The sequence below is a fragment of the Aotus nancymaae genome, unplaced genomic scaffold (assembly GCF_030222135.1).
Source record: "Aotus nancymaae isolate 86718 unplaced genomic scaffold, 86718_ANA_hifiasm-v0.15.2.pri h1tg000036l, whole genome shotgun sequence".
NCBI lineage: Eukaryota > Metazoa > Chordata > Mammalia > Primates > Aotidae > Aotus > Aotus nancymaae.
Genome location: NW_026988450.1, coordinates 54,358,168 through 54,384,611, shown reverse-complemented (window position 1 = coordinate 54,384,611; position 26,444 = coordinate 54,358,168). Strand labels below are relative to the sequence as shown.

The 26,444-nt window shown below is 35.3% G+C and overlaps 1 protein-coding gene across 1 annotated transcript in view; it reads right to left on the bottom strand.

The window, feature by feature from the left end:
- Positions 1-26,444, bottom strand: part of ZFPM2 (zinc finger protein, FOG family member 2) — a 469,074-nt gene that overhangs the window by 229,254 nt on the left and 213,376 nt on the right. The window contains exon 4 of the mRNA XM_021675646.2: positions 6,204-6,322. Within this exon, the coding sequence (XP_021531321.2) occupies positions 6,204-6,322 (119 nt within the window). The remainder of the gene's footprint in view (positions 1-6,203; positions 6,323-26,444) is intronic.

Here is a 26,444-nt window from a genome sequence, read left to right as displayed (position 1 = left end):
ATTGTTGTTTGAAGATAACCATTGGGAATAGGAAATCTCCAGCACTGTCAGCTTTCCCAGCTTGCAGGAAGTTTGATCTTGAGGCTGGAAAAAAGTGCTCAGGCAAAAGTCACAGATGTGCTCACTGAGCAGCCTTTGACGATGGAGGTGAATGCTGGAGACATGGACAGAGATATATTTGCTACAGGATATGTACAGTATGAAGCTTGAAGACTCTAGCAATGATTAAGATCAAAGATGAATAGATGAATACTGGAAGGGATAAATATGCAAAGCGAGAAATAAAAGCAATTAATAATTCTAAGCATGTAGATCAGGAACTTCTCATTCTCCTCAACCACATTTCTATAAAGATGACTATCTTAAAACTTCTACGATGCAATTTGATACATGCATCATTTCATTTTTAGGTCAACAAGATATCTATAGTGCCCTTTATATGTATATTTCATTTAAAAAATTCAATCTCACAAATATCCTGTGGGAAAATAATACAAGGTTGTGTTCTGATTGAACAGAATAAAATGGGATTTATGTATCAAATTTCATTTGTTGAATTTAACAGATTGTGATGTTTATTATTATGTTGTAAGTAATATTGGGCTTTCTATTTAATTAACTATGTATGTTGTATGATTCCAGCCGTTGGCTGAGTCCAATCAGAATAGTTAGCTGTCAATAGTTGATATATTTAAAAGCAAGAGAGGGCAAATGCCATTTAAATTTCAGACACCCAACCTTCCAAGTAATCACTGTTGCTTGATATTTACTAAGCACTACCACATACTAGCACAGCTGAGATTCAGTTTATTGCAAGGATCTTCGTCCTTGGGAGAATACGGGGAAAAACTTCCAAGGTGCAACATATAAACATAACATATCCAAACCAGATATTGATTCTAAGACTCGTCCAAACCAGAGATTGATTCTAAGATACATCCAAACCAGATATTGATCAGAACTTAAGGTGATTTTTAAAATTTCTTCCTTGTCAGTAGTCCTTTTTTTTTCAATGAATAAAATTGCAAAACTTTCAAAAACAGCAAGTTTGTGCTACCATGATAGTATAAAATATAAGTTATTTCTGAGATATGAGTTGAAATGCTGGAAGGAACACTGGGGTCACGCACTGATAACAATTTTTTGAGGGGTACAGGGTCATACCTCAAAAAAAAAAACTTGCTAGGTAGTGCAGACCTTTGGAACCTGTGACAGTTCATTTTATGTGCCAACTCACAGGGCATTTCTGAATGAAATTAATATTTAAATCAGTGAACTCTGGGTAAAACAGACTGCCCTCCAAAATGTGAATGGGCCTCACCCAATTAACTGAAGGCCTGAGTAGAGCAAAAAGGCTGGCCTCCCTACGCAAGAGAAAATATCCCAAAGACTGCTATCAAACTTCATATGCACTACTGGCTCTCCCGGGTCTCTCACCTGACTGCATACTACAGATTCTCTACTTCCCAACCATCATTACTGGCAAGCCAATTCCTTATCAGTAATCTCTAAGTCCAGGTGCAACAGCTCACTCCTGTAATCACTGCACTTTGGGAGGCTGGGGTGGGCAGATAACCTGAGGTCACGAGTTTGAGACCAGCCTGGCCAACATGGTGAAACCCAGTCTCCACTAAAAATAAAAAATTAGCTGGGTGTGGTGGCACGTGCCTAGAGTCCCAGGTACTTGGGAGGCTGAGGCAGGATAATCACTTGAACCCAAGGAGTGGAGGTTGTAGTGAGCTGAGATCGCGCCACTGCATTCCAGCCTGGGCAACAGAGAGACTCTGTCTCAAAAAAAAAAAAAGAAAAAGAGAAAGAAAAAGAAATCTCTGGCTATACACTTACACATCCTGTTTTTCTGTTTCTCTGGAGAATCCTAAGACAGAGCCCTTGGCAAACAGTCAAATTTAGGCATGTAAAATCCCTAAATGCCAAGGTCTATAGTGTTATTTGTTTAATTTAAAGAGTGTTTTTTGCTTTAAACTTAAAAGATTTCAATGGGTTCACTTCCACAGATTAATGACTAGTAATAGTAGTTGAAATTTGTGGATAACTCACATATGCTATCTCATTTAGTCCAAAATTTCTGTAAGCTGGGCAGTATTATTATTACCATGTCACAGAAAACATTTCTAAGACTGGAGCATGGGTTGTGGAATGGAGTTGACCTTAGGCTAGTTATTTAACTTCCCAAAGTAGCAGTTTACTCCTCTGTAACAAAGGAGATAAATATTATCTTCTCTTGCACTTGTGTAAGAAGTAAATATGATATAAAACATGTAAAGCACTTTGACCAGTATCTGGCCCAGCGAAAGTATTTACTATGCTGCTGTCGCTATTATAAAACTTTTAAAGCGTGAAGTATCTACCCAGATAATAAGGTGTGGACAAAAGAGACTCTATTTCTATGTTCAGTGTGTTATATAATTCCAAGAACAACTTTTTGTCAAACCAATTTGTTTGGTGTTTCTTAAAATGTTCTATATACATCTAAATGCCTGGCCTGCAAAGGCTTCCTGCAGAAAGTGGCATATTGCTAATGTACTTCAAGATGGGGACTTGAAAGATATAAAAAGGATTTGACATCTGGCATGGCGACTCAATTAATTACTGTGTTGGATTAATTAGTGAGCTGAATCTCCTGAGCCAACACCATGAGTTTGAGCAGAGTAACATTACATCAGTTCACGAATAAGCAATTTAAGAGAGTATGCTAATCCAAATTTGATTCAAGGTTGGGTAGGGAAGGGTTAGTAGACTATATATTTTATTATAAGGAATATTTATGATATCAAATACATATTATAGTACTGTCCAAATTATAAAGGTGTAACAAAATTGCAGAAGCCTTTGAATTAATTTTTAACTGCTCAAGAAGTCTAACTACATAACAAATATTTTGCCCAACAGGGAAAAAAGGTGTATTTGTAATTTTTGCATACTTCCTCTCAGAGATTTTCATAAATTTAGGATTCATGTTAAGAAATCACCAACAATTTTTTCATGCTCAAATCATGTTACAGATGTTATACTGAGAAGGTAGTGTGGCACACTCTTTAAAAAAGCAGATTCTGGAATCAGAAGTGCGAGTTTTTATTTTCTTATCCATAAAATATGATTTAAGATAGAACCAAATTCACAGGTTTCTTTGGAGATTAAGTGAGCTAATTTATTTCCATTTTCCAGCCATATATGTTAGTCAATTTGATGTACAGTAGTAATAGTAGTAGGAATACTACTACTAGTAGTATTTAATGATATAAGCTCAGAAGTAAATTCTGGAAGAGGATGTTATTTCAAAAGAAAGACATCTGAAAATATATTTTAGTGAGATAGCTAAATTTTAATAAAGAAAACTGCTATATTTTAACTAAATAAAATAATTTGATATTTAAATCCCAAGACAAAAGAAGAAAACTGAAGTATTAAATTGTTTTTGATAAATAATTATCACCCATTACGCAATTGTTGATAACCTAAAGAGTATTGATATGTTTTAAATAGTATCAAAAATTCTGAAAATTTTCTATAAAATAAATCCTTTTAAAAATATTAAATATGGCTTAAAATAGCTTTAAAGCTATATGGAACTATTAAAACAGCAAAATGACATCACCTGTCTAAAAATAAGCAATTATTTCAATAAAAAATCAAACTTTCTTAGACAGGTTTATTTTCCATCCATCACGATTTAGCATACGGTAAAAATGTCAGAAAACTACCATTCTGTATACATGCAGATAGTAATACCAAGATTAATCAAAAATAGCATTTTAGTAAATGTACTCTTTTAATATAGTAAACTGAAAAATGTTCATCTTGTACATCAACTATAGCTGATATAGTGTCAGTACACTTTTGAAGGAATATCAGACAAATGACTAAAGGTTGTGTTGGTATCTGAAACACTGTGATAAATAAGATAAATATGATATAGCTTAAAATGTTTAGTAAGCAATGCTACAAGACAAATAGAAACTCCCAGATAAAATCAGAATAACACTTAATTCAACCTTTGATGTTTAGACAATCCTTTCCCTGCCTTTCTTAACATTCATTAGCTTGAGAAATGGGCATAGTTAATATTGCTCTCCGAAAGGAATCAATAGAATCTGTTAATACAACTCAACCAACTGAGGCCTGCAGTTTGTGGCCATATTACAAAGCTCTTCTGAATTGCTGCACTGGTCCACCTAGAACAAATGGCTCAGATTATTAATTAGTTAGCCTGGACTACAGTCAACTTGTTTGGTATTTAAATACATGAGAAAACCCCTACTTCATCCTTTTATGGATAAATACATGAATTTGTGAAGAAATACACCCCTGAGATCTTTCGCATTCTTTAAAAGTTTGGTAACACAAATATTTTCTATTTATTCTAATCATTATTTTTAGTTGAACCAACAACCTCTGTCACATCCACATGGCACTGAATAAACAGAGATCCATACATATCAATGTTTCCTTGTAATAACTTAAAGAAGGAATTTCCTTCATGTAATAAATTGAAAATGGAATGTAATGGTGCTGAACTCAGTACATCTGTCAAAACCGCTCTGGGATTTTTTATGTCCCCTTAGCATAGATAGAGTCATTTAAAAGTCACAAGACTCTTCCTACATAAATAGCACTTAGAGAGAAGGACTTTCATTAGAATGAATACTTATAAAATGTCTGGCTCCTCTAAGGAATATGAAACATTTTTCTTCCCAAATTTCATCACCTGTATTATCACTTACTATAAGAGAGGTTTTCAGCTATTGCTTTTCTTTTATCCCATGTGGTAGGCAGAATAGCTCCTTGCAAAGATGTTTACATCTTAATCTCTAGAACTTGTGAACATTTCTTTGCATTGGCAAAGAGAAATTAAGGAAGCAAATGGAATTGAAAGTGTTAATCAGCTGACCTTAAAATAGAGAAATTAGCTTAGATAACCCAGGTGGACACAGTGTAATCATAAGTGTCCTTAAATGTGTAAAAGTGAAGTAGAAGAGTCAGAGAAGGAATGTGGATGTGAGAAAGACTCCCATCAGCCCCTGGCGGTTTTGAAGATGGAACTGGGCTATAAGGGTAGGGCCATGGGCAGCCTTGAGAAATTGAAAAAAGAAGAAAACAGATTCTCCCATAAAGCATCCAAAAAGTAGCTCAGCCCTGCAGACACCTTCCTTTTAGCCCAGCGACACCCAGTTTGGATTTCTGACTTCAATAACTACAAGATAATAAGTTTATGTTGTTTTAAGGCACAAAGTTTGTGGTGAGTTGCTGAGGCAGGAATAGCAAACTAATATATCCAATTAAGAAATAAAGTTTAAATGTAACCAAACGACCTACCTTTCCATTACTTTTACATTTTATTATTTTTATTTATTTATTTATTTTGAGACGGAGTCTCGCTCTGTCACTCAGGATGAAATGCAGTGGCATGATCTCGGTTCACTGCAGACTCCGCCTCCTGAGTTCAAGGGATTCTCTTGCCTCAGCGTCTCAAGTAGCTGGGACTACAGCCACCAGCCACCACGTCTGGCTAATTTTTTCTTGTATTTTTAGTAAAGATGGGGTTTTGCCAGGTTTGGCCAGACTGGCTTGAACTCCTGATCTCAAGTGATCCACTCACCTCGGCCTCCCAAAGTGCTAGGATTACAGGCGTGAGCCACCACATCTGGCCTCCATTACTTTTACAATATTTATTTAATCAATAATCCATATAATCATACCAAGAGATAGATTTTCTGTTCTCAGAACTTTTATAAAAAACAACAAAAAGATAATGCTGATCATTCATCCCTGCTTTTAAAAGTACCAACAGTTTACCAAGGAATAACAAAGTTGTTTATTTCTTGTCCTTCATGTAAACCTGTAATGTATGACAACTTGTGTCATCTGAAAAATAAAGGCAATTGTATATATTTCTAAATGTGAGCAGTCTTAGTTTGGCTAGGCAGATAAAGCAATACTTTATATATTACCTCACTAGCCATTATTTAGTATGAGTAACCTGTTTCCTTCTAAATTCTGTATATATTACTGTTAAGACACAAACCACTTGAAAAATATTCAAGTTTTGTGATCCATGAAAAAGCAAAAACAAATGGTTATTTTTTAGGGATTTCATTGGAAAACAAGCAGGGATAATTTCTGAGCTATGACAAAATATTAATAGTCGATGAGAAAATATTAACCATCTTGGAACATCCACATACCAAAGAATTGTTATTCAAGTCCATCTTCCCAGCAAACGGTCCCCAGGTTGTTCCCACCGGAAGTTGCTGCCGACTCTGAATTTTTCGTTCCCCATCTTTCTGAAACACTTCCAGCTCTCCTGCAGACAATGAAACAGAAGTGTTTAGAGTACTTCCACTCGTGCCTTAATAGCAGCTACCTTTTTTTACGTGTTTGCTTAACACACGTAATATTCTCAGGATTCATATAAAGAGAATTAATTATGCTTGTCTGAAAAACAACTCATCCTGAGAGGAAAAAAAAACTTGTCCTTATAACTGTATTCAGATTTAGTCCAAATTTCTTCCTTGCACCTTTTCAAACGCATCATCTACTGAATTCAATTCTTTTTAGTTAAGTCTTTAAGAACCAGAAACAGTAACACTCCCTTAAAAAGCACTGATCCAATGCCAAAACAGATAGACGAGAAACATTAGGACAATCATTTTGCGTTAAAATTCTTGTATTTATTTGAGACTCTTGGACAACAATTTGTGGAGAGATTTTGAAGTACTTGGTAATTTTCTGAAATTACTACCAGTTTCAATAGGTAAACTGGCTACATGTACAATATATATCAAGGCATGTTTTTCAAATAAAAAAATGTGTAGATGAAGTTTTGACTTGTTTTTCTGTATTTGGTATATTGGATAGAATTCTATGTTGCCAAAGGAGTATGGACAAAAGCACTTTGGAAATAACCAGTTTTGGAAGGTCTTCCTCCTCTTATTTACTACAGAGTAATATTTTGGAATCATTAAAGGAAAACAGGAAGTAAAGACAGTATACATACTTGCATAAGTAGGAATTCATTAAATGCTTGCTTAAGAAGTAAATGAATGGAGTGATAAACAAATAAATAAAAGAGGGCCTCAAATGTCAAAAAAAAAAAAAATGGCCAAAAGCCTAAATGTTGTTTGAGATAAGCAGAAAAAGAAAAATCACAATCAGGACTTGTAGCCTCTCTTTAAAATAATTAAATCTAGGATATTTATTTCCCAAAGGGTATTACCATGCCATATCACAATACTAAAATATTTATATATAATATATATACACACAGATATATATGTGTGTATATGTGTGTGTGTGTGTGTGTGTGTATATTATTATTATTATTTTTAGATAGAGTCTTGCTGTGTCACCCAGGCTAGAGTGCAATGGCGTGATCTTGGTTCACTGCAACCTTTGCCTGGGTTCAAGTGATTCTCCTGCTTCAGCCTCCAGAGTAGCTAGAATTACAGGTACCTGCCACCACGCCTCACTAATTTTCGTATTTTTAGTACAGACTGTGTTTCGCCATATTGGCCAGGCTGGTCTCGAACTCCTGACCTTGTAATCCGTCCACCTCAGCCTCCCAAAGTTCTGGGATTATAGGCGTGAGCCACCACACCAGCCTAAAATGTTTATATTTAAAATTTTTATCTCAATAATATAATTTGTTGTTTTTAAATGTTATTTCTTTTTCAGCCTGATCAACAGCAGACATGAGAATGGGAAGTAATGAAATAGAAAAAAATATTAGGTTGGTCAAAAATAATGGCAAAAACCGCAATTACTTTTGTACCAATTTAAATGTAAATGAAAATCCATATAGACTAGAAAGCTGAGGAAAATAGAATATATTCAGTAATTATATTTTCTAAATACATCTCATGACAGGTAACATAAAATTGTTGCCTTAATCTGGCCTTAGCTTCTTTTCAAGTCAGTAGCTATCTTTAAATACATAGATTCAATCTCATGTTTTTTTTTAAAAGAAATACTATCAACCTGAGTTCAATTATATCTCTTCTTTCTCTATTTAGTGCCACCTCCTTTTAATAATTTAAATGCCAGACATCATTTTTCATGTTTTCATTAGGGCTTATTCTGAAAACCAAAACTAAAGTATATAAAATATCATCAGTTAAAATATTTTGGCAATGGCTAAATTGTATCCATTGTAAAATTTAAATTTATCTATATCTGAGCAAAAAAGATGCAATGTTAATAGCAATTCCATGTTCCGAGTCAAAAATTTAAATTCAGGGACGACACTTCCATTCTCCCTTCTTCTCATGCTCTTTCTTTCCCACTTGAAAAATACACTAAAAATGGAAGAACACATAAAATGAAGACATATACACATTCTCCAACTTTTTTTATTCTGGCGTACCAATAGCAAATGATGATCAGCAGCGAGGAAAATGAGCCCAGAACAATTCAGTAAGTCCAAACATCTAAAAGATATCTTTATAAATAGGATATGTATAGTAAATAACGTATTAATGCCTCAGCACTAGATTCTGATGCCTATTCAGCGTCCAGAAACTATGGAAAGAATAATTTCTTTCCTGTATATAGAATAACAAATCCATTTATGAGATTTTCCTCTGAAAATGTTTCTCGTCTTTGTGCAATCTTTTTGATTAATGCATTGGAATCAGAGACCTTTTATAGAAACACCCTCAGAGACAGAGCACAAAAATAACAATCTACTCTGATGTCAGGAACCAGTGGGAAAACATGACTCAATATATGCATATTCACATTCTTTATTGAAATATTTAGGATAATTTTCTTATTTGAAAATAAACTGTTTAATTTCTATCGGATAGGAGTTCTCGGTATTTTTTCAACCATTGTTTTATTTATATTTAAAACAATTTATTTACAATTTACCATGTAAAATAAAATACATTTGAATCTCTCAGATAAATACAAGTTAAAAAATCTTATTTTCTAAATAAAAAGATACCAAAATAATTTGCTTATTTTTACACACTAAATGACCAGTCATGTTACATTTAAGAGATGCCAGAGGAATCATTAGAATCTTTGAAAACCCTTTAAAAAAGTAATTCATCCTCTCTTTCTGCCACTGACATATTTCATTTGAAAAGCGTTCATACTCAGTCATGACTCCCTATCTATACCTGTGGATTTACAAGCAGCTGTCTCTTAATGGGTTAAGAACTACAAACTTGGGCCAGATCATAAAGTGATATCCAAATATCTCCAAAGTTTCTGAAGTGTCTTTGACTATCCATTAAAATTTTAAGCAAACCAAAAATACTTTTACAAGCTCTTAAAGATGGCCACAACAGAAAGTCCAGTAACTGTTCAAGATATCAAGTCAATCTTTTCAACTTTACTAGACAAGCAAGTCTCCTTTCTTACTTGCCAGTCTCTTTTCTTGCCCCAGTCTCCTTTTCTTGCTTGCCAACAAGTTATTTCGGGGTTTAGGGAAATCCTTTCTGATGCTGAAATAGTTAAATAAAAATATTCATCTATTTATAATAGCATTTATAAAAACTGCAAGCATAGTACAAATAATCAGCATGTATATTCTACCAAAGTTACATAGGTTAATGATAGCAACAGAAATAAAACACTGTATAAATGGAAGTTACATTTAACTTACATACTGCTTAAGAGTATGATATTTTATTTTTTCTAAAAATTAATATAGGTGTCATAAATAGAAGAAATATTACTGCACTAAGAGTAAACAGATTTTTAACCAATTCTGTTCAACAACTAGCTGAACATCCTCAAATAAGTTATATATTTTCTGAGTCCTTGGTTTGTCATTGTTAGAGTGGTTTGCACTCACTCTCAACTTAGTAAGGTGTTTTTCAACACTGACAGCCCATGATAGCATGATTTCCCTACCCGAGATACAGAAGTAGAAGGGCACTGGGCTGGTGGGTCAGAGACTTAGGTCTTCGAACCACTTTATCAAAGGATAGACATTTGACTTGAAAAGATTATATATTCTGAAATAAGATAGAAAAGCTCCAATTCTTATTTGATTTATTCCTTTGTGCCTCATTCATTAGTTTATTCATTCATTTATTCTATAAATATTTATTGGGGATCTGCTAAGTACCAGACAGTGTGTTAGGCCAAAGTATAAAGCAAGAAAACAAGCCTGGACCTGGATGAATTCCATGAAATAAAATCCATATGGCTTCGGAAGTAAAAGTCACAGAACTTAGTGACTGTTTAGATTTTAGGACTTAGGGCAGAGAGAGTCCAAGAATGTTATGTGGGTATCTCACTTTGTCACATGAGCCAATGGCCACATACCTGTTGAGATAAGAGAATGCAGAAAGAAAAACAAGAATTAAGAGTAAAATAAGGAGTTATAGTTTGGTAACATTGATATCAAAGTGGCAAAAAAGAAGGCAATAGGTAATATAAAGAAGGTAATAGGTAATTTTAGGTAGGCAAGTATAGACCTGGGGCCCAGAAGCACGGTCCTAACTAGAATTAAGGTCTTGGCATTTATTCAGTAATTAAAACCACCTTGTATATATGGTAATAAAAGCCAGAGGATTAAAGAGTATATCATGATAAAATAAAAAGACCTAGGACAGAGCTCTAAAGACCTTCAAAGGCATAGTGATGGAGGAATAGGCATAGAAACTTTAGGAAAATTGGCAAGAGATGTACAAAAGAAATTGGTTTTAGTACTATAGACACCAAAGGGTTGATTGAGAACTTGAAGGACAGGGAAATCAATCAAGAAATCTGAAAATTTGTGGAAGTAGGAAAAGAAGAGGAGGCCAGGAATGGTGTCTTGTGCCTGTAATACCAGCACTTTGGGAGGCCGAGGTGAGCCGATCACCTGAGGTCAGGAGTTTGAGACAAATCTGGTCAACAAGGTGAAACCCCATCTGTACTAAAAATGCAAATAACAGCTGGGTGTGGTTGTGCATGTCTGTAATCCCAGCTACTCGGAGGCTGAGGCAGGAGAATGGCTTGGATAAGAGTGGCAAAGGTTGCAGTGAGCCAAGATTGCACCACTGCACTCCAGCCTGGGTGACAGAGCAAGACTCTGTTGAAAGAAAAGAAGAAAAGAAGAAAAGAAGGGACGGGAGGGGAGGGGAGGGAAGGGAAAAAAAGAAGGGAGGAAAGGGGGGAGGGAAAGAACTGGAAAGATTTCTTCGGATGAGATGGCGATGACAGGTATTTGGAGTGAAAGGAGTTTTGTGAAATGGTAGACCAGGATACACACTGGAATGGGTTCACAACTGAATGAGAGAAGGGTAACTACAATAAGCCTTAGCAAGTTACCTAACCCTTTGAACTTCAGTTTCTGTATGCAAAAGAGGAATTGCAATAGCTTTCTGAAAAGGTTGCTATGAGGATTAACAATATGGAAATACTGGATAGTTACTACTTTACCAAAAAGAAATTGAAGAATTCTAACAGCATGTCCATATGACTTCTATCATCACATCCAACCATTCATTGATGTCACATTGCCTCTTTGTCACCTTTATCCAGATCACTCCTCACATGCTGACTTATTTTCTTTTTCATTATCTGTTGGTTTCACCCTTTTGATCAGCATTTTTAAAGTTACCATCAACTCAGATGTAGATGACCCACCAGCCTCCATTCATTCTGCAGCTCCAATTCAGGTTCCAAATCTCCACCAGAATAAACTGATTAAAACTCCACTTTCATCTTGTTACCCATTTAAGCAATTTCCTTCACTAGCTCCTTCTTAGCCATCCCAAATGGAACATCTCTGCCTGAATTTTAATACCACGATATTGCTCCACAGTACTTGCTTGACTCCTTCATTCTACTGCTCTCCCAAATGTGTTCTTCCGTCCCGTCAAAAAGTCTTCTTCCCCATCTGGCAGACATACCCTATTCCTGCCTGCCTTAATAGACCCTTTTAAAGTTGCAAGGTCAAGCCCAAAGTCATTCTCCTTCATGAAGCTTCTCTGAATTCTAGAGAAAACTGAATTTGTCTTCCCTAATACTCCCATTGCATTTATAGTCCAATATCACACAGTTTTGCATTTAATTATTCCCTAGTAGGTTTCTCCTTGATAACTTATTTTATCTCAACAGATATATAAACATTTTAATCTGCAAATTTCTTTAAAAATTCTGTTTATTCCCTGATAATTAATAGAGTTTGTGACACATGATATTTGAAAAATACAAACAGAACACAATTGATGGGATGAAAATGTTGATAATACCATGTATCTCAATTTTAGGACAATTGAAGTTGATTTTTGGAGACAAAAGAGAGTTGTCTTAGTAAGTGTCTGCTCTTTGTATTACAGCAAGCATCCATTTCATTTGTTCAACCCTCTATGTAATGCATTCACATACATTACCTCATCTGTAGAATATGAAGCGAGATGAAAAAATAAAAAATTTTCTTCTCTGCCCAGTTCATATTTTTGCAGCTATTCTTCAAAAAGAAGCCCGATTTTTTAACATGCTGGGTAGGTTCACAGAAAATATTTGAGACACATAGGACGGACTAATCAATTTTGGTAAAAGATAATATTGTTAGTGCTCAGGGCTGTTTCTCTTATCTTCTTGATAATGCATACTTTTAAAAGTCTGTGATTACTCAAAGACTTCTGATAGCTTCATTAAAAAAAAAAAAAAAAAAAGCCCTAGGTCAGAAATCACTACCAAACATCCCACAGCTTTTTAAAATATCAAGCCACTTTTTGGCCTAAATAAAAGAAATTCACTGGTGGAAAGAAATACTTAAAATCACCAGAGATGACTTCAAATATTTTTTTTTTTGAAAGTGCTATGAAGACATTGCATTTTTTTAATATGGTCTTTTTGATGCCTCTTTAGAAAGCAAAGGATATGAACACAACAGCACACCAAAGGAAACAGACAGGTGTGAGTCTTTTAGAACAGTTACCAGCAATCATACTTCACCTGAATTCAGCATTAAGTTGATGACATAAACATATTAGGTATTTACAGAACATCCTTTAACTCGAGGCTCAGATTTCATAGGACATAGCTGCAAGTAAATGAGATGACAGAAGATCATATTTCATTTGCTGAAAATAAACTTTGGATTGGTTTGAACTTGGTTTTAAACATATAACCAAATTTTAAAGCGGACCACATGAATTAGCTCATAATATTTATCGGGCCATGCTACAGCAGAAGGTTATAGCGTCAGAACCCATATTTATATTTTCTTCATGGTTGGAAGACATTATACATCATGGTATCAAACATGGACAGCCCTGAAGTCATGCTGAGTTCAAAAAGCACTCAAAGATTCTAAAAATCTCAAAACATTTTCAAAGTCAGCCAAGGTGGCTGAAGTATGGCAGAGCTCTTGCTATTTTATGGTTTAACCATTTGACAGCTGCCTGCCAGATACAGAAGAGGGTTAGATCATTTCACTGCTGATTATCTTCACAGCCAAACTGCAGTCCTGCCACTATGTGTGTTTCCTCAAGTATTAATAACCACGTTTCATCTGCATTTTGAGACAAATAGCACCATTTATATTATGCTATATTGATCCATCTCTAAGCATGGTTTGGCTCAGGGAATGATAGTTCTTGGTTGGCGGCTACAAATTGCCTTATAGGGATACTTTTTCTAATTTTCCTTCTCAATGTTTGAGTCATACAGTCACAACACATACTAAACTACAGTTTTCAACATAAAACTTGAAATACGACGTTCCCTATTCAAGTACTCCGGTCAAACCCTGATAAATCAGGCTGGCCATGCAGCGATCTTATCCCTTCTGACTCTTTAATAAATCGAACCTTGTAAGTTCCTACTGTTGGAAGTTGTCACTAAATGAAATTGTGACCTTATCCGGTGCATGAACTTATCCTGCTGACAACTACATTTATTGTGTGGATAAGAAAGGAAAAAAAGACAAAGGGAATAAAGAAAAAATGAGATATTTGATAATTCTGATCTTAGCCATATGTAACTCTAACAGATGGGATCTTTTTGATGTTCCATTAATGATTTGCCAAAGATGAGTCTCTACTTACAGAAAAATGCTCACCCGAGTAAGTGCTGGGGGCACTGCAGATGGTATTAAAAGAGCATGAGGAGGTACTGGGTGACAGCAGCGAATCAGAAGCTATTAGTTCAACACAAAGAGCCCTGAATTAGCTTGTAATTGCACTGGAAAAGATAACATAATGGTGGTGGCAAAATAGAAACATTTCCTTTTCATGCAATGAATTTAGTACCTAAAAACTCTAACACAACACACTGGAATGGTCTAAAACATACAGTAAAATCACTGTATTTCTCAAGAATGCAAAATGCTCTCTGTGGCTATAGTTTCTAAAAAGTCATAGAAATCAATGTGTACAGCATCATATAAGAAGCAAATTTACATTCATATGCTACCAAATATTGACATATATTACAAACTCAGGAACCTTTTACCTTATTATTCTGGCTGGTCTTAAGGATTAATTCTGAGACAGGTTATTCTTTCTTTCTTAAGGCCCATTGAAACATTTCAATTGTCATTTTCCTTATAGAGAAATAGAGATGAAATATGTGGGTAGGTAGTATTATTATTGGTAATGAAACAGAAAATTCTAAGTGTTTTTAAAAACAGCACCGTGGGCTGGGTATGATGCATCATGTCTATAATCCCAGAAATTTGGGAGGCCGAGGAGGGCGGATTACTTGAGCTTAGGAGTTCAAGACCAGCCTGGGCAACATGGTGAAACCTTGTCTCTACAAAAAAATTGCAAAGATTAGCTAGGCATGGTGGCATGGGCCTGTAGTCCCAGCTACTCAGGAGGCTAAGGTAGGAGGAGTGCTTGAGCCTGGGGGGGTCAGGGACTACAGGTGTGCCACTGCAGTCTAGCCTGGGTGATAGAGCCAGTACCTGTCTCAAAAAAATTAAAATAAAAAAATAAAAAAACCCACCATGAAATAACTAGAAAACCTTCACTTACATAGTTGCATACAAAATAAGCTTTATATTCAGAGGCTATGTTCAAGGTTGGGAGAAAGAAATTGCCATATTTTGCCCTTTGCTCTATGGCCTATTTATACGAACAAAGAAACAGGAAGAAACAGTTCATCTCAGATGTCTGAAAATATTCACCTGGAGCGTGACTTCCTCTTGCAAATGTTCAGAAAAGTCTTTAGAAGGTGGAGCTGTGGTTGTTGGAGTCTTTTGAGCTGCTGGAAGTTGGGTGGGAGGGAGTAGGTCACTATTGTTTCACTCAAGAAACCTGACACAGTGTGCTTCTTTGCTGCCAGAAATCCTCCCTGACCTTCTAGACAACATTCGTGTCACAGCTGACCTGATACCACTTCCTGATCCAAATGTGAAGAAACAGAGGGAGGTTGTGTTTTGGGAGCTCTGGTTAGGGGGGAATCATCTTGGAAGTAAGAGGACTTGGCTAGCAGGCACAGGAAACAGCAGTGGGATGTGCAGCAGCTAAAAGTCAGTCTACTAGCAGGCGGGCCACAGAAAGGTCAGGCCTTGAAGAGTACGGGTCAGAGAAGATGTGTTTCTCTCCAGTAGGAAAAACTCCGAAGGAGAAACAGGATAAAAATCAACTACTGATCCTGTCCGATGACAAGATAGGAAGAAGTAATTTTTAAAGAACACAGTATAGAACACCAATAGAACTCATTGATATTTATGGCTCTAACTTCAGTCAATCAACATCATTCATTTATTTAGTTAACATGTAGTCTGTTAAAATTGCCTGTTTCTCATAGGCTGTAGTCGTTAATGTAGAAGAAGATAATTCACTTATAATAGAACTTATCACAGGTCATTGCTGATATTTAATAATCACATATACTTGTTTGTTTGTAGATGTGCTAGGTACTGTGTTAGCTTGACATCTATAACAAACCAAGATATGGTCATGCATTGTAACATGATGGGATGGTATAGCTGGAGATGGAAGGAAATGTAACGATACGCTTTGACAGATAAATATTGTTACACTTCAGTTGTGATTACGGTGAGTTTTGCCTGGAAGTAAAAGTCCTCGGGAGGCTCCAGTTGGGAGTGGAGAGGTGAGTTTTTTAGGTCACAATATTATAAAACCAAAGGATGGCAGAATGATTTGACAGATGAATAAATGTCAAGGGAAAAATAAAAGCATTACTTTGAAAGCTTTTAGTATAAACCAGGAAGCTAATAGTACACTGTGAGGTACTCTCATTCACTAATAGAAATGTTCAGAAGACTGATCTGAAGTGGAATTCCATTACAGATTTTTAAATTTTTATTCAGAGAACAAGTATAACAAGTATCACGTGTCTTTAAAGAGTTTGTGAAAAAAAAAAATAGAAGGGAAAACAGAACCATAAATAAAATTGTAACGTATCACCAATGAATATAAACCCTAGGATACTTGAGTTCATGCCTAATACTATGCCAGCGCACCTTGCATAATATCTAAATGTTTTATGAAACCGTGATGCAGATCCCAGAATTTAAGAGAATAAGTCCTATGCAGTATTAAAGTGTTAACTGTGTCACACACCACATCTTCAATAAACATAATATGTATTTATTTAGTTTGAAAATGCGCCTTAGTCGATAGGAGGATCTAACTTACAAGCTATAATTTGGCACAAGTTGCTTATTTCTACAGTTGAAACTTATATTGTTGAAAATATTATTCATTTCAGAAAATACTTCCAAGAGTGTAATTCCTAAAGCTGAAGAACTCTCCAGTCATTTCCTGGTCATTCTGGAGTCTCTGATTAACAACTGCATATCTTCACAGTTGCATATATTTGTAAGTTACATACACATAACTGATGAGAAGTATTTTGCCAAAAGCAGACTCCTTGACACTCTGTGTTTTGAGTGCAGTACATTCTCAGTCTTGCTGTGTTTTGAACGCTTCAGCTGCGTGGTATATTTCTTGAAGTATCCATCATTAGTGTTTTGTCTAAACCCTAGCTATCCCTTGAAGTCTATCTGCCATTCTCTGGTGAACATTTTCCTGATTCATACAGCCTCTCCTTGTCAGAAGTTCAGAGGTAACTGCTCCAGTTGAATTCTCAAAGTATGTGATTTTTACCACTAACACATTTCATCATTTTCTTCCTTGTAAGTGTAATTTGTACGTATTTTCTATCTTCCTATATGTAACTTTTCAGATATCTCCAAAATGCTTTGTACCTGGTAGGGTTATAGGAATTAAACAGAGTAGGTATAATTTTTATCATTGTATTGATTGGGCTGGGGCTCAAAGCTAAAATGACTGATTTAAGTTACAAAATTAGTAGTGCTACTAGGACTCCAATCCTGGTTTTCTGACCCTTTCATATTTTATCAGACTGCTTCTTTCAAAAAAATGTAACAACTTAACTAGGTGGCAGGATTGACCTCAAACCCAGTATCATATCAGCAGCCATTAGAGTGGATTCATTTATAAGATTAGCTGCCAGTCAATTTGGAAAGCAGAATGTGAATGCCTGAAGGACAGGGCCACAGGGCGAGTTTTGAAGGAGGTAAGGTGGCAGGAAAGATTAAACAAACAAAACGCTGTGAAAGCATCACAGGGCTAAGGGTGGCAAGCTTACGATGTGAGTGTCAGAGTTCACAAAATGTTTTACATTTCTGTCCCAAAAATTTCAGAAAGAAAGCTAATAAGATTCATTGGTTTAAGACAATGGAGTTCCCTCTCTCCATCTGATAATCATACTTTCAATTTTGTACTTTAGTATATTTAATAACTAAATATTTTCTCTGAAGAATAAGCACTAAATGACATTATATTATGTCATTACTAGCATAAGAAATGAAATGATACATTTAGGCTGGGTGCAATGGCTCATGTCTGTAATCTCAGCACTTTGGGAGGCCAGGGCAGGAGGATTGTGGAAGCCCAGAAGTTTGAGACCAGCACGGTCACATAGCAAGACCATATCTCTACAAAAAATACAAAGACTTAGCCAGGCATGGTGGCTTGTGACTGTGGTCCCTACCACTTGGGAGGCCCTGACTGGAGGATCTCTTGAGCTGCGGAGTTAGAGGCCACAGTGAGTGGTGATTGTGCCACTGTCCTCCAGTCTGGAAAAGAGTGAGTCCCTGTCTCATTTTAAAAAGAGAGAGAGAGAGAGAGAAATAGAGGAAGGAAGGAAGGAGGGGAGGGAGAGATGGAGAGAGGGAGGGAGTTAGGAAAGAAAGAACAGAGGGAAGGAAGGAGGGAAGGAGGGAGGGAGGGAGGGAGGGAAGGAAGGACGGAGGGAAGCAAGGAGTTGCGAGCTTTTGTTCCCAAGAATACCAAGTGTAAAAGACACCAAAATGACTCCCTGTCTTTTCATTTGTATTGATAGTATTTTCTCCAGAAATGACCCAATGCAAAAATTTATGTACCTATTATAAACTAGAAAATCTCATGTCCTTGCCTTATCCAACTTGTAAAATATGTCTATATCACACATTCAGCACACTCAGTAAGTTAACCATAAATGTGTTCTCTATATATATTTAGAATACATTTATGTTATTCTTCTTCTCTGTCTTCTCCTCTCCTTTTTCTCACTTTCCTTGGATCTTTCCCTTTCTAATATGAATACGGAATATAAAGAGGGCAGATATTGAAGAAGGAGGGAAGGAAGGCTGATATTATTACTCATGAGCATCATTTCTTTCTGTGCAGTGGTCTCTAACAGAGAATCCTTACATATGCTTATTTGGGGTGTGACCAATAGGCCTACAATAGCCCAGCAAGTATCAAACTTCTGAAGGCAGTATTATTTCCAGGACTATTTTGTTCATAAAATCATATCCAGCTGAACTTCACTTAAAAACATAATTACTCATTCAGAGTTATTTGTTAAACACTTATAATGCCAGTCACAATGCTGAATACTAAAGTTGTAAAATGAATCTAATGTGGACTTTTTCCTTATGTGAGTTACTCTAATGATGGTGAGATAATTATGACCCAACATAACAAGTGTTTGCTGAAGGTATAAGACAAAATTTTACCAGTAAGTTAAAAAATCTCCTAAGGCAACCTGGGGAAATCAGAAACGTCATCTCAGAGGGAGGACTGGCAAAGGACTAAAGCAATATACACCGTAAGAATCTCTTTAAAAAATGAACAAACAGAATGTTAACTTGACAATTTAACATATTTGTTGTGTCACAAGTAAAATTGTTTGTAAGGCAGAGATTTAATGAATGAGAGAATATTGCCTTGAGATAAAATCACTGCCAAATTGGATGAAACAAATGGCTGGAATTTGTTGTAAAAAAACAGTTTAAGACCATGAAATCATCACTGATGGTAGGAGTTTCTGTTGTTCAATATTGTAAATACGTTAATTTTAAACAAAATCCTCTAAAAATTACTGGAAAATGTCTTTGAAATTGCTTTCAACTTAAATTATACTACTCATAAAATGTTCTTATTATTAGAAAAATGTACTTTGCTCTTTTTTAATAATTTCACATGAACTCCTGAAATTAATATAAGGATCCTGAAAGTTATCACCTCCAGCACTGAGGGTCAGAGAGGTGAGCGTATTTATCATGTCCTCTCAAAGTATGGTGCCTAAAAATCAAAGAGTTTCTTTTCATCACTTATTCCTATGACCTATTTGGTGAAGTTCTGAACAAGCACATTCAGAACTAATGGTGTGATGCCTGAAAGCAGAATCAGACACCCAGAAATGACCACGATTATATAAATTACCCATATGATGCAAGAAGTCAATTGTTTTTCTTTAAAAAAAAAAAAAACTTCAAATTGTTAAAATCATTTTTATTGTTTGATGACTATATATCAGAATACTTACATAGCCAAAAAGGTATTACATTTAAGGTATATTGTAAAACTCTACCATGTAAATGGGTAGATGTGGCTTAGAAACAACAAAAGTGGTCATAAGTAATATTAGAAGATAGAAATTAGTTTTGTGACTTAACCAAAATACGTTAACAAATAACTTACATCTGACTTCCTCTGTACATTCACTGATTTAAGTAAAACCATGAATGTAAAACATAGCATTCTTTAAACCCACTCTAATTTCTTTTTTTTCTTTTTGTGAGACAGAGTTTTTCAGACTGTTGCCTAGATTGAAGTGCAATGCTGTGATCTCGACTCACTGCAACCTCCACCTCCCATGTTCAAGTGATTCTCCTGCCTCAGTCTCCCAAGTAGCTAGGATTACAGGTGCCTGCCACCAGACCTGGCTAATTTTCATATTTTTAGTAGAGACGGGGTTTCACCACACTGGCCAGGCTGGTCTCAAACTTTTGACATCAGGTGATCCACCTGCCTCAGCCTCCCAAAGTGCTGGGATTACAGGCGTGAGCCACCGAGCCCGGTCTCTGATTTCTTTATATTATTTATCTTAAATATAAGTTATTCAGAAGAGTTAAAGTAGAATACGTATAGCAAGAGTAGAGTTAAAGTCGAATAGGCGTAGCAATATGGAAATCATTATGCACAATTCTTAGCCAGAGTCAAAATAATGATTTGCCATTGCAAAGAACATAGGCTTCCGCACCTTACTGTCAATTCATTATAATAATCCATAATATTTTTTCCTCCATCAAACACATGAATATCCCAATTTTGTATTTTCTGATATGATGAATCTAACATCCCCTGACAAAAAAATAAGGGAAATTGTGAAACTTTTATTATGGGAAATTATTGCATATATAGATAATAAGGAGAAAACATATGGACATTATCGAAGTAAGTTTTATAGATTCTTACATTGGTTTCATAAATCAATAATTCATATCATATTAGAGAAAACTCTGTAAACCATCTCGAGCACTATTAGCTTATATTCACTGTAGATCCTTCAACTGGTTGCCACTTGCCACGGTATCAACTTAATTTCCAAACTGATTCTCCTAAGTTCATCATGAAAATGAGACAATATAGATAAAGGACTCGGTATAATGTTGCACACATAGTAAGAACTCAAGACATATTATAAATTTTATCTTAGTGTTTTATAATTGAGAATAAATGAAGGAGGACATAAAACATATGGATAAAGACCAGTTGCATTCAATATGTAGATTTGCTTGATAATCACAATTAGCCAATCTAGTACTAGCCTTCACCTAGAACCACTTTCATTCCAGGTGAACAAAAAAGGAGGCATAAAAGATCATACCGAATCCAAAAGTAACAGGAACAGAATCCCAGAGCTGATTCTACCCCCACAGGTAGTGAAGACATTCAGCCCACACTGGTACTTCCTACTTCATAGCTAAGCCAGGCAGAGGTATGTGGCTGTGAAGGTCAACATCAAAGGTGGGTCACCCATTCCATTTCTAGATAACCAGGATTAACTGCTCCACTGACATTATCCTGACATTATAGAGTTCCAGAAAGGAGAAAATAAGGAATGCACTTATGCATTAGTGGAAAAAAATACTCACACAACCATATTGAAAACAATGGAAAATGTTTATTCATCTTACTGACTGTCAATAGATTTTTTTCCATTTCCTTCCTCAATTCTTCTCAATTATAAAATAATGAAGATAAAACTTATAACATTTACTAAGTACTTATAATATGGCCGATATTATATTGAGTTCTTTATGTGGTCTCACTTTCACAACAGACTTAGGAGGAGCAATTAAGAAATCAACTAATGCCTATGGTAAGTCAACAAAATTGAAGCAAAACCATCTTTATTAATTAGCTCAATCTTAATTTTTCGAGAATATAGTTCTTATTTTCTCTAAGTTATTTAGTGTAGATTTATATATTACCTCCCTTTTCTTTTTAATTCATTAGAACACTTGGAATCAAATTAATGCAATTAGATGAGTGGCAATGTGGGAGAGAGAGTTGATCAAGATTAAGGTATAGCAACATGAGAGATGGCCACTAGGAAAACACAGAAGTTCTGAACAAACACTGCTAGACCAAATAACAATGATTAAATGTATAAGGAATAATTACATTAAAAAGCTAGGGACAATCTTAATTTCTTGATGGGAAAATTGGTAGTGTTTCAAATATAAACAGGCAATTCCTCCACTATTTTTTCAAAAATATTAATTACTATAGCTCCTCACACTTACAAACATCTCTATCAAAATCAAAGGTTATTCCATAGTCAGAATCCTGTGGAAATGCAGATATTATCATCGTCATGATGATTTTTGTCATTCTAACAATTTGAGCTTCTAAATCAAGGAGGTTAAACCTAAAAAAAAAGCATATCCTAAGGAAAAAAATAACATTTTTAAAGTATATTATTAATCTGCCCTTTTGAGTTCTCAAAGCCAACAAAGTAAAAGCAAATCAACTACACAATCAATGTATTTACCATTCCTTATTACTAACTCATGATATGTAAAAAAGATGGTTCTGTGAACAAGCTGTGTATGAACATGTGGAATTTAGTTCTCACCACTCCATTTATTTATTCATTTGCTGAACAAACATGTAATGAACACCACTTTCGCTTCTGGCCTTGTAATCATCTTGCATTTGAGGATCACTTTCCTTAAGTAATTTTGCTCAGCTGAAGATTATTAAATCAATACTGCAAACCTCACTTGTGTCCATGAAGAAGTCAACACTTCCACCTTTATATTTAATCATAGCTACATGAACCATTAGAACTCCTTTTCTCCAGAACATTAAATTACACTAAAACCTTTGCATTTTCAGCTTCGTTATATGAAATTATTATCAAGGTGGTAGGGCCAGAGATGAAGTTTGAAACACGAGGTAGAAGCAAGAGAATAATGTAAACAAGATCTGAAATGAGACTACTTAATAGAATAGATTCTAAAGCACTTAAGAGAAATTAATTTACATACACACAATCAATTACAAGGGAAGAAAAAGCCGACATCATTAGGGCAGGGTAAAGAAGATTCCAGTTACAAATCATAGCAATGCCCACTCGACCTCATGTAGAGTATTGTTAGTCGTAAATGTATTCTACTGAAATGAAGCTGACAAATCTTCATTCATTTTACAAATATTCTAACACCCATACTAGAACTGACCATTCTCCAAACTGTTCATTCTGCTAAGGCTTTTGTGATCCTATTACTAAGAAATTTATTTTGTAACATTTTATTTTATTTCAGCATCTTACTAATTTGAGAATACTAAAGGCTCCTAGTTTTAGAACACACGATATGGAAATAGTTTGTATAGTATCAACAAAATGACACCAAGAGGAAGGCCTCCAAAATGCCTTTTGATAACCAGCCACCTTCAGTTAGAATTGTTCATGTCTTCCATTTACCTTCCCACTAACGTCCATCAGAATATCTACCACACTGTAGCATGTGTGTGCATGGATGTGTGTGTGTGCCTGACTAATGTCAATGTTAATGGCTGTCCAACTATACCCAAGTTATGTGGTTCATGAAAGAAAACATCATGTCTAATAATAAGTTGTTCCTAAGATATAATATATTACCAGGAATAAAGTGAAGGATTTAATAAATACTACTTGAATAAACAAAAGAAGGAAGCGATGGAGGGACAGAAGGAGGAAAGATAGTATTTGCAAAAATATATAGGATGATTTAAATTATACATGAGAAGGTGACATGAAAGTAACAAATGATAAAAGATATGTCACTTAAAAATCAGAAAACTAAAGATCCTTTTTAATACTCTTCTAATTGGTTTAATTTCTCACAAATATATAAGAAAATGATTTTTAAAAGGAGTGAGATTGAGTGTATGTAATCCATATTGACTCAGGAAGAGCCCATATTATTAAGTTCCCCTGGGCTATTAAATTTATGATTCTATGTTACGATGGGCTCACTGCCACCTCTGCCCTCTGCACTCAAGTGATCCTCCTGCATCAGCCTCCTGAGTAGCTGAGTAGCTGGGACCACAAGCGTGGACCACCAAGTCAGGCTAATTTTTTGTAACTTCTGTAGAGACGGAGTTTCATTGCATTGCCCAGGCTGGCCTCAAACTCCTGGACTCAAGCCATTCAACCACGTTGGTCTCCCAAAATGCTGGGATTATAGGAGTGAGCCACTATGCCCAGCCTTATATTTCCCGTCTCTTAAAAGGAAATAGAAGTAAATTCTTCAGAGAGCTTTAATCCAGGAGATTTTAATTTAACTTCTCATCATGGAAATGCAAATCGAACTAAACAGTCTCTTAATATCACTAAGATCTGGTATTGCCTTTAATTATACATTTCAATGTTCACTTTAAACAGCAAGTAAACATCTTTTTGGATACTAGTAACAACTTAATGACCCCCCGTGACTTCCTGAGGAAAGTTATTTTTAAAAATTACAGATTCAATACACACATATATTCACACACACTCATAGACAAACAAGTATAAGCAAAGATGAAAAAATTAGAATAAGTATGTGGTATCAATGTCACTATTTTGGTTGTGATATTATACCACAGTTTTACAAGTTGATAACCATCACAGGTAACCTGGCAAAGTGTACAAGGCATCTCTTTGGACTATTTCTTACAATTGCATGTGAATTTATAATTATCTCAATAATTATCCCTCTGTGTCCATGGGGGAATACATTCCAGGACCTCTTGCAGAATACCAAAATCCACACACACTCAAGTCCCACAGTCGGCCCTGAAGAACCTGTGGATACAAAAAGGCAGCCAGCCCAATGCTGTATTTTCAGTCCGCATTTGGTTGTGAAGAAGGAACTCACTGATAGGGAGGAGCCAACTGTATTTATTGAAAAAAATTCTGGAACCCATGTAGTTCAAACTTGTATTATTCAAGGGTCAAATGTAAATATTTCAGTTAAGAATATGGATTCAGCTGGGCGCAGTGGCTCACACCTGTAATCCCAGCACTTTGGGAGGCCGAGGCGGGTGGTTCATGAGGTCAACAGATTGAGACCATCTTGGCCAACATGGTGAAACCCCGTCTCTACTAAAAATACAAAAATTAGCCAGGCGTTTGGCATGCGCCTGTATTCCCAGCTACTCGGGAGGCTGAGGTGGAAGAATAACTTGAACCCAGGAGGTGGAGGTTTCAGTGAGCTGAGACTGTGCCACTGCACTCCAGCCTGGCAACAGAGCAAGACTCCATCTCAAAAAAAAAAAAAAAAAAAAAAAAAAAAGAATATGGATTCAGAAACTTGAGAGCCCTTAAACTAGTAATTTATAATTATCAAAACAAAGCCAACCAAAAGGATTTAATACATCTCACTACAGATAAAAGTAATCAACAACTGAAGCAAATATAAAATCTATCACCTCAGGTTTTATAGAATTGAAAGGAGACAAATAATCCTGAATATCTAATTATCCAATTCACCAAAGAAATAAAAATTAACAAGAGTGAATTTCTCTTTTAAATATATATTATGTATTATGTATTTGTAGAACATTAACTATAATATTTGTACTATCAATCAATAAATTAATTACAAAGCTAGCAAATAATATAACTATTTTATATATAAAAATTATTAATTGCATAAATAACAAAGTATTCCCTCTTTGGAGTCTAGTTTTATTTCTGGTGAGCCCGAAAAAGTAATTTGTAACAGTATCTTTTATTTTACTCATTTTCTCATATATACCAAGACTTATGAATAATACTCATTATTAATCTTCAAATATTGGTTTATTTCTGGAAAAATAACTTCCTACATTTAAAAAAATTAGCAATTCCCTCAAAATGAAGGTGATTTAAATGGCATTTGGTGTGCATTTTCTCATCTGTTCCTTTTTATAAGATTCAGATGTTATACTGAGGCAGATAAAGTCATTACAATACTGCAATAAAATAGTAATGTGAGATACACAGTGCTGAAATGACTGCTATACTGTTTTAAATGGAAATATATTGTAAGATTATACATTTCCTAAAATGGCAACACAGATATTACTGCTCCCTGGTGAAAGATACTAAAATCTCCATTTATTTAGCTGGTGTAGGTATGGCCTTAGGTGTACACCTACAAGTGAATTAAATCTAATTGCTTATTTTCAGTTTCCTCAGAAAGTACTGCCTTTAAGCAAGATGTAAATGCATTTAAATGGGTATGTTCATCTGAAACTCTGTTCAATAAGTCAAGTGTTTCTTCCAATATAGAGATTCTTCTTTGATTCAGGATATTCATGATATTTCACTTAAAAGTACAGGCACAGCATGGTGGAATTGAAAGAGAATATGTTTTGAAGTCAGATGGACATGGGTTTGAATTCCAGCTTTGCTACTTAACAACTGCGTGATAGTAGGATAGTCACTTAAACTGAAACTCAGGTCCTCATTTATAAAAATGAGAGAAATAATACCTATCACACAGGATTCTTGTAATAATTAAATAGTAAATATGCATGGCGAGACCTAACCTAAAGCATGGACTTAAAAATATTTCATCAGGGATGACAGTAAAACTTTGCATAGGTTTGGTAGAAAATAACAGAGGAGGCCCTCCCTTCCTTGGTTTACAAACAAGCACCAGCTGCCTAATTTTGAGGCATGGGATTGTG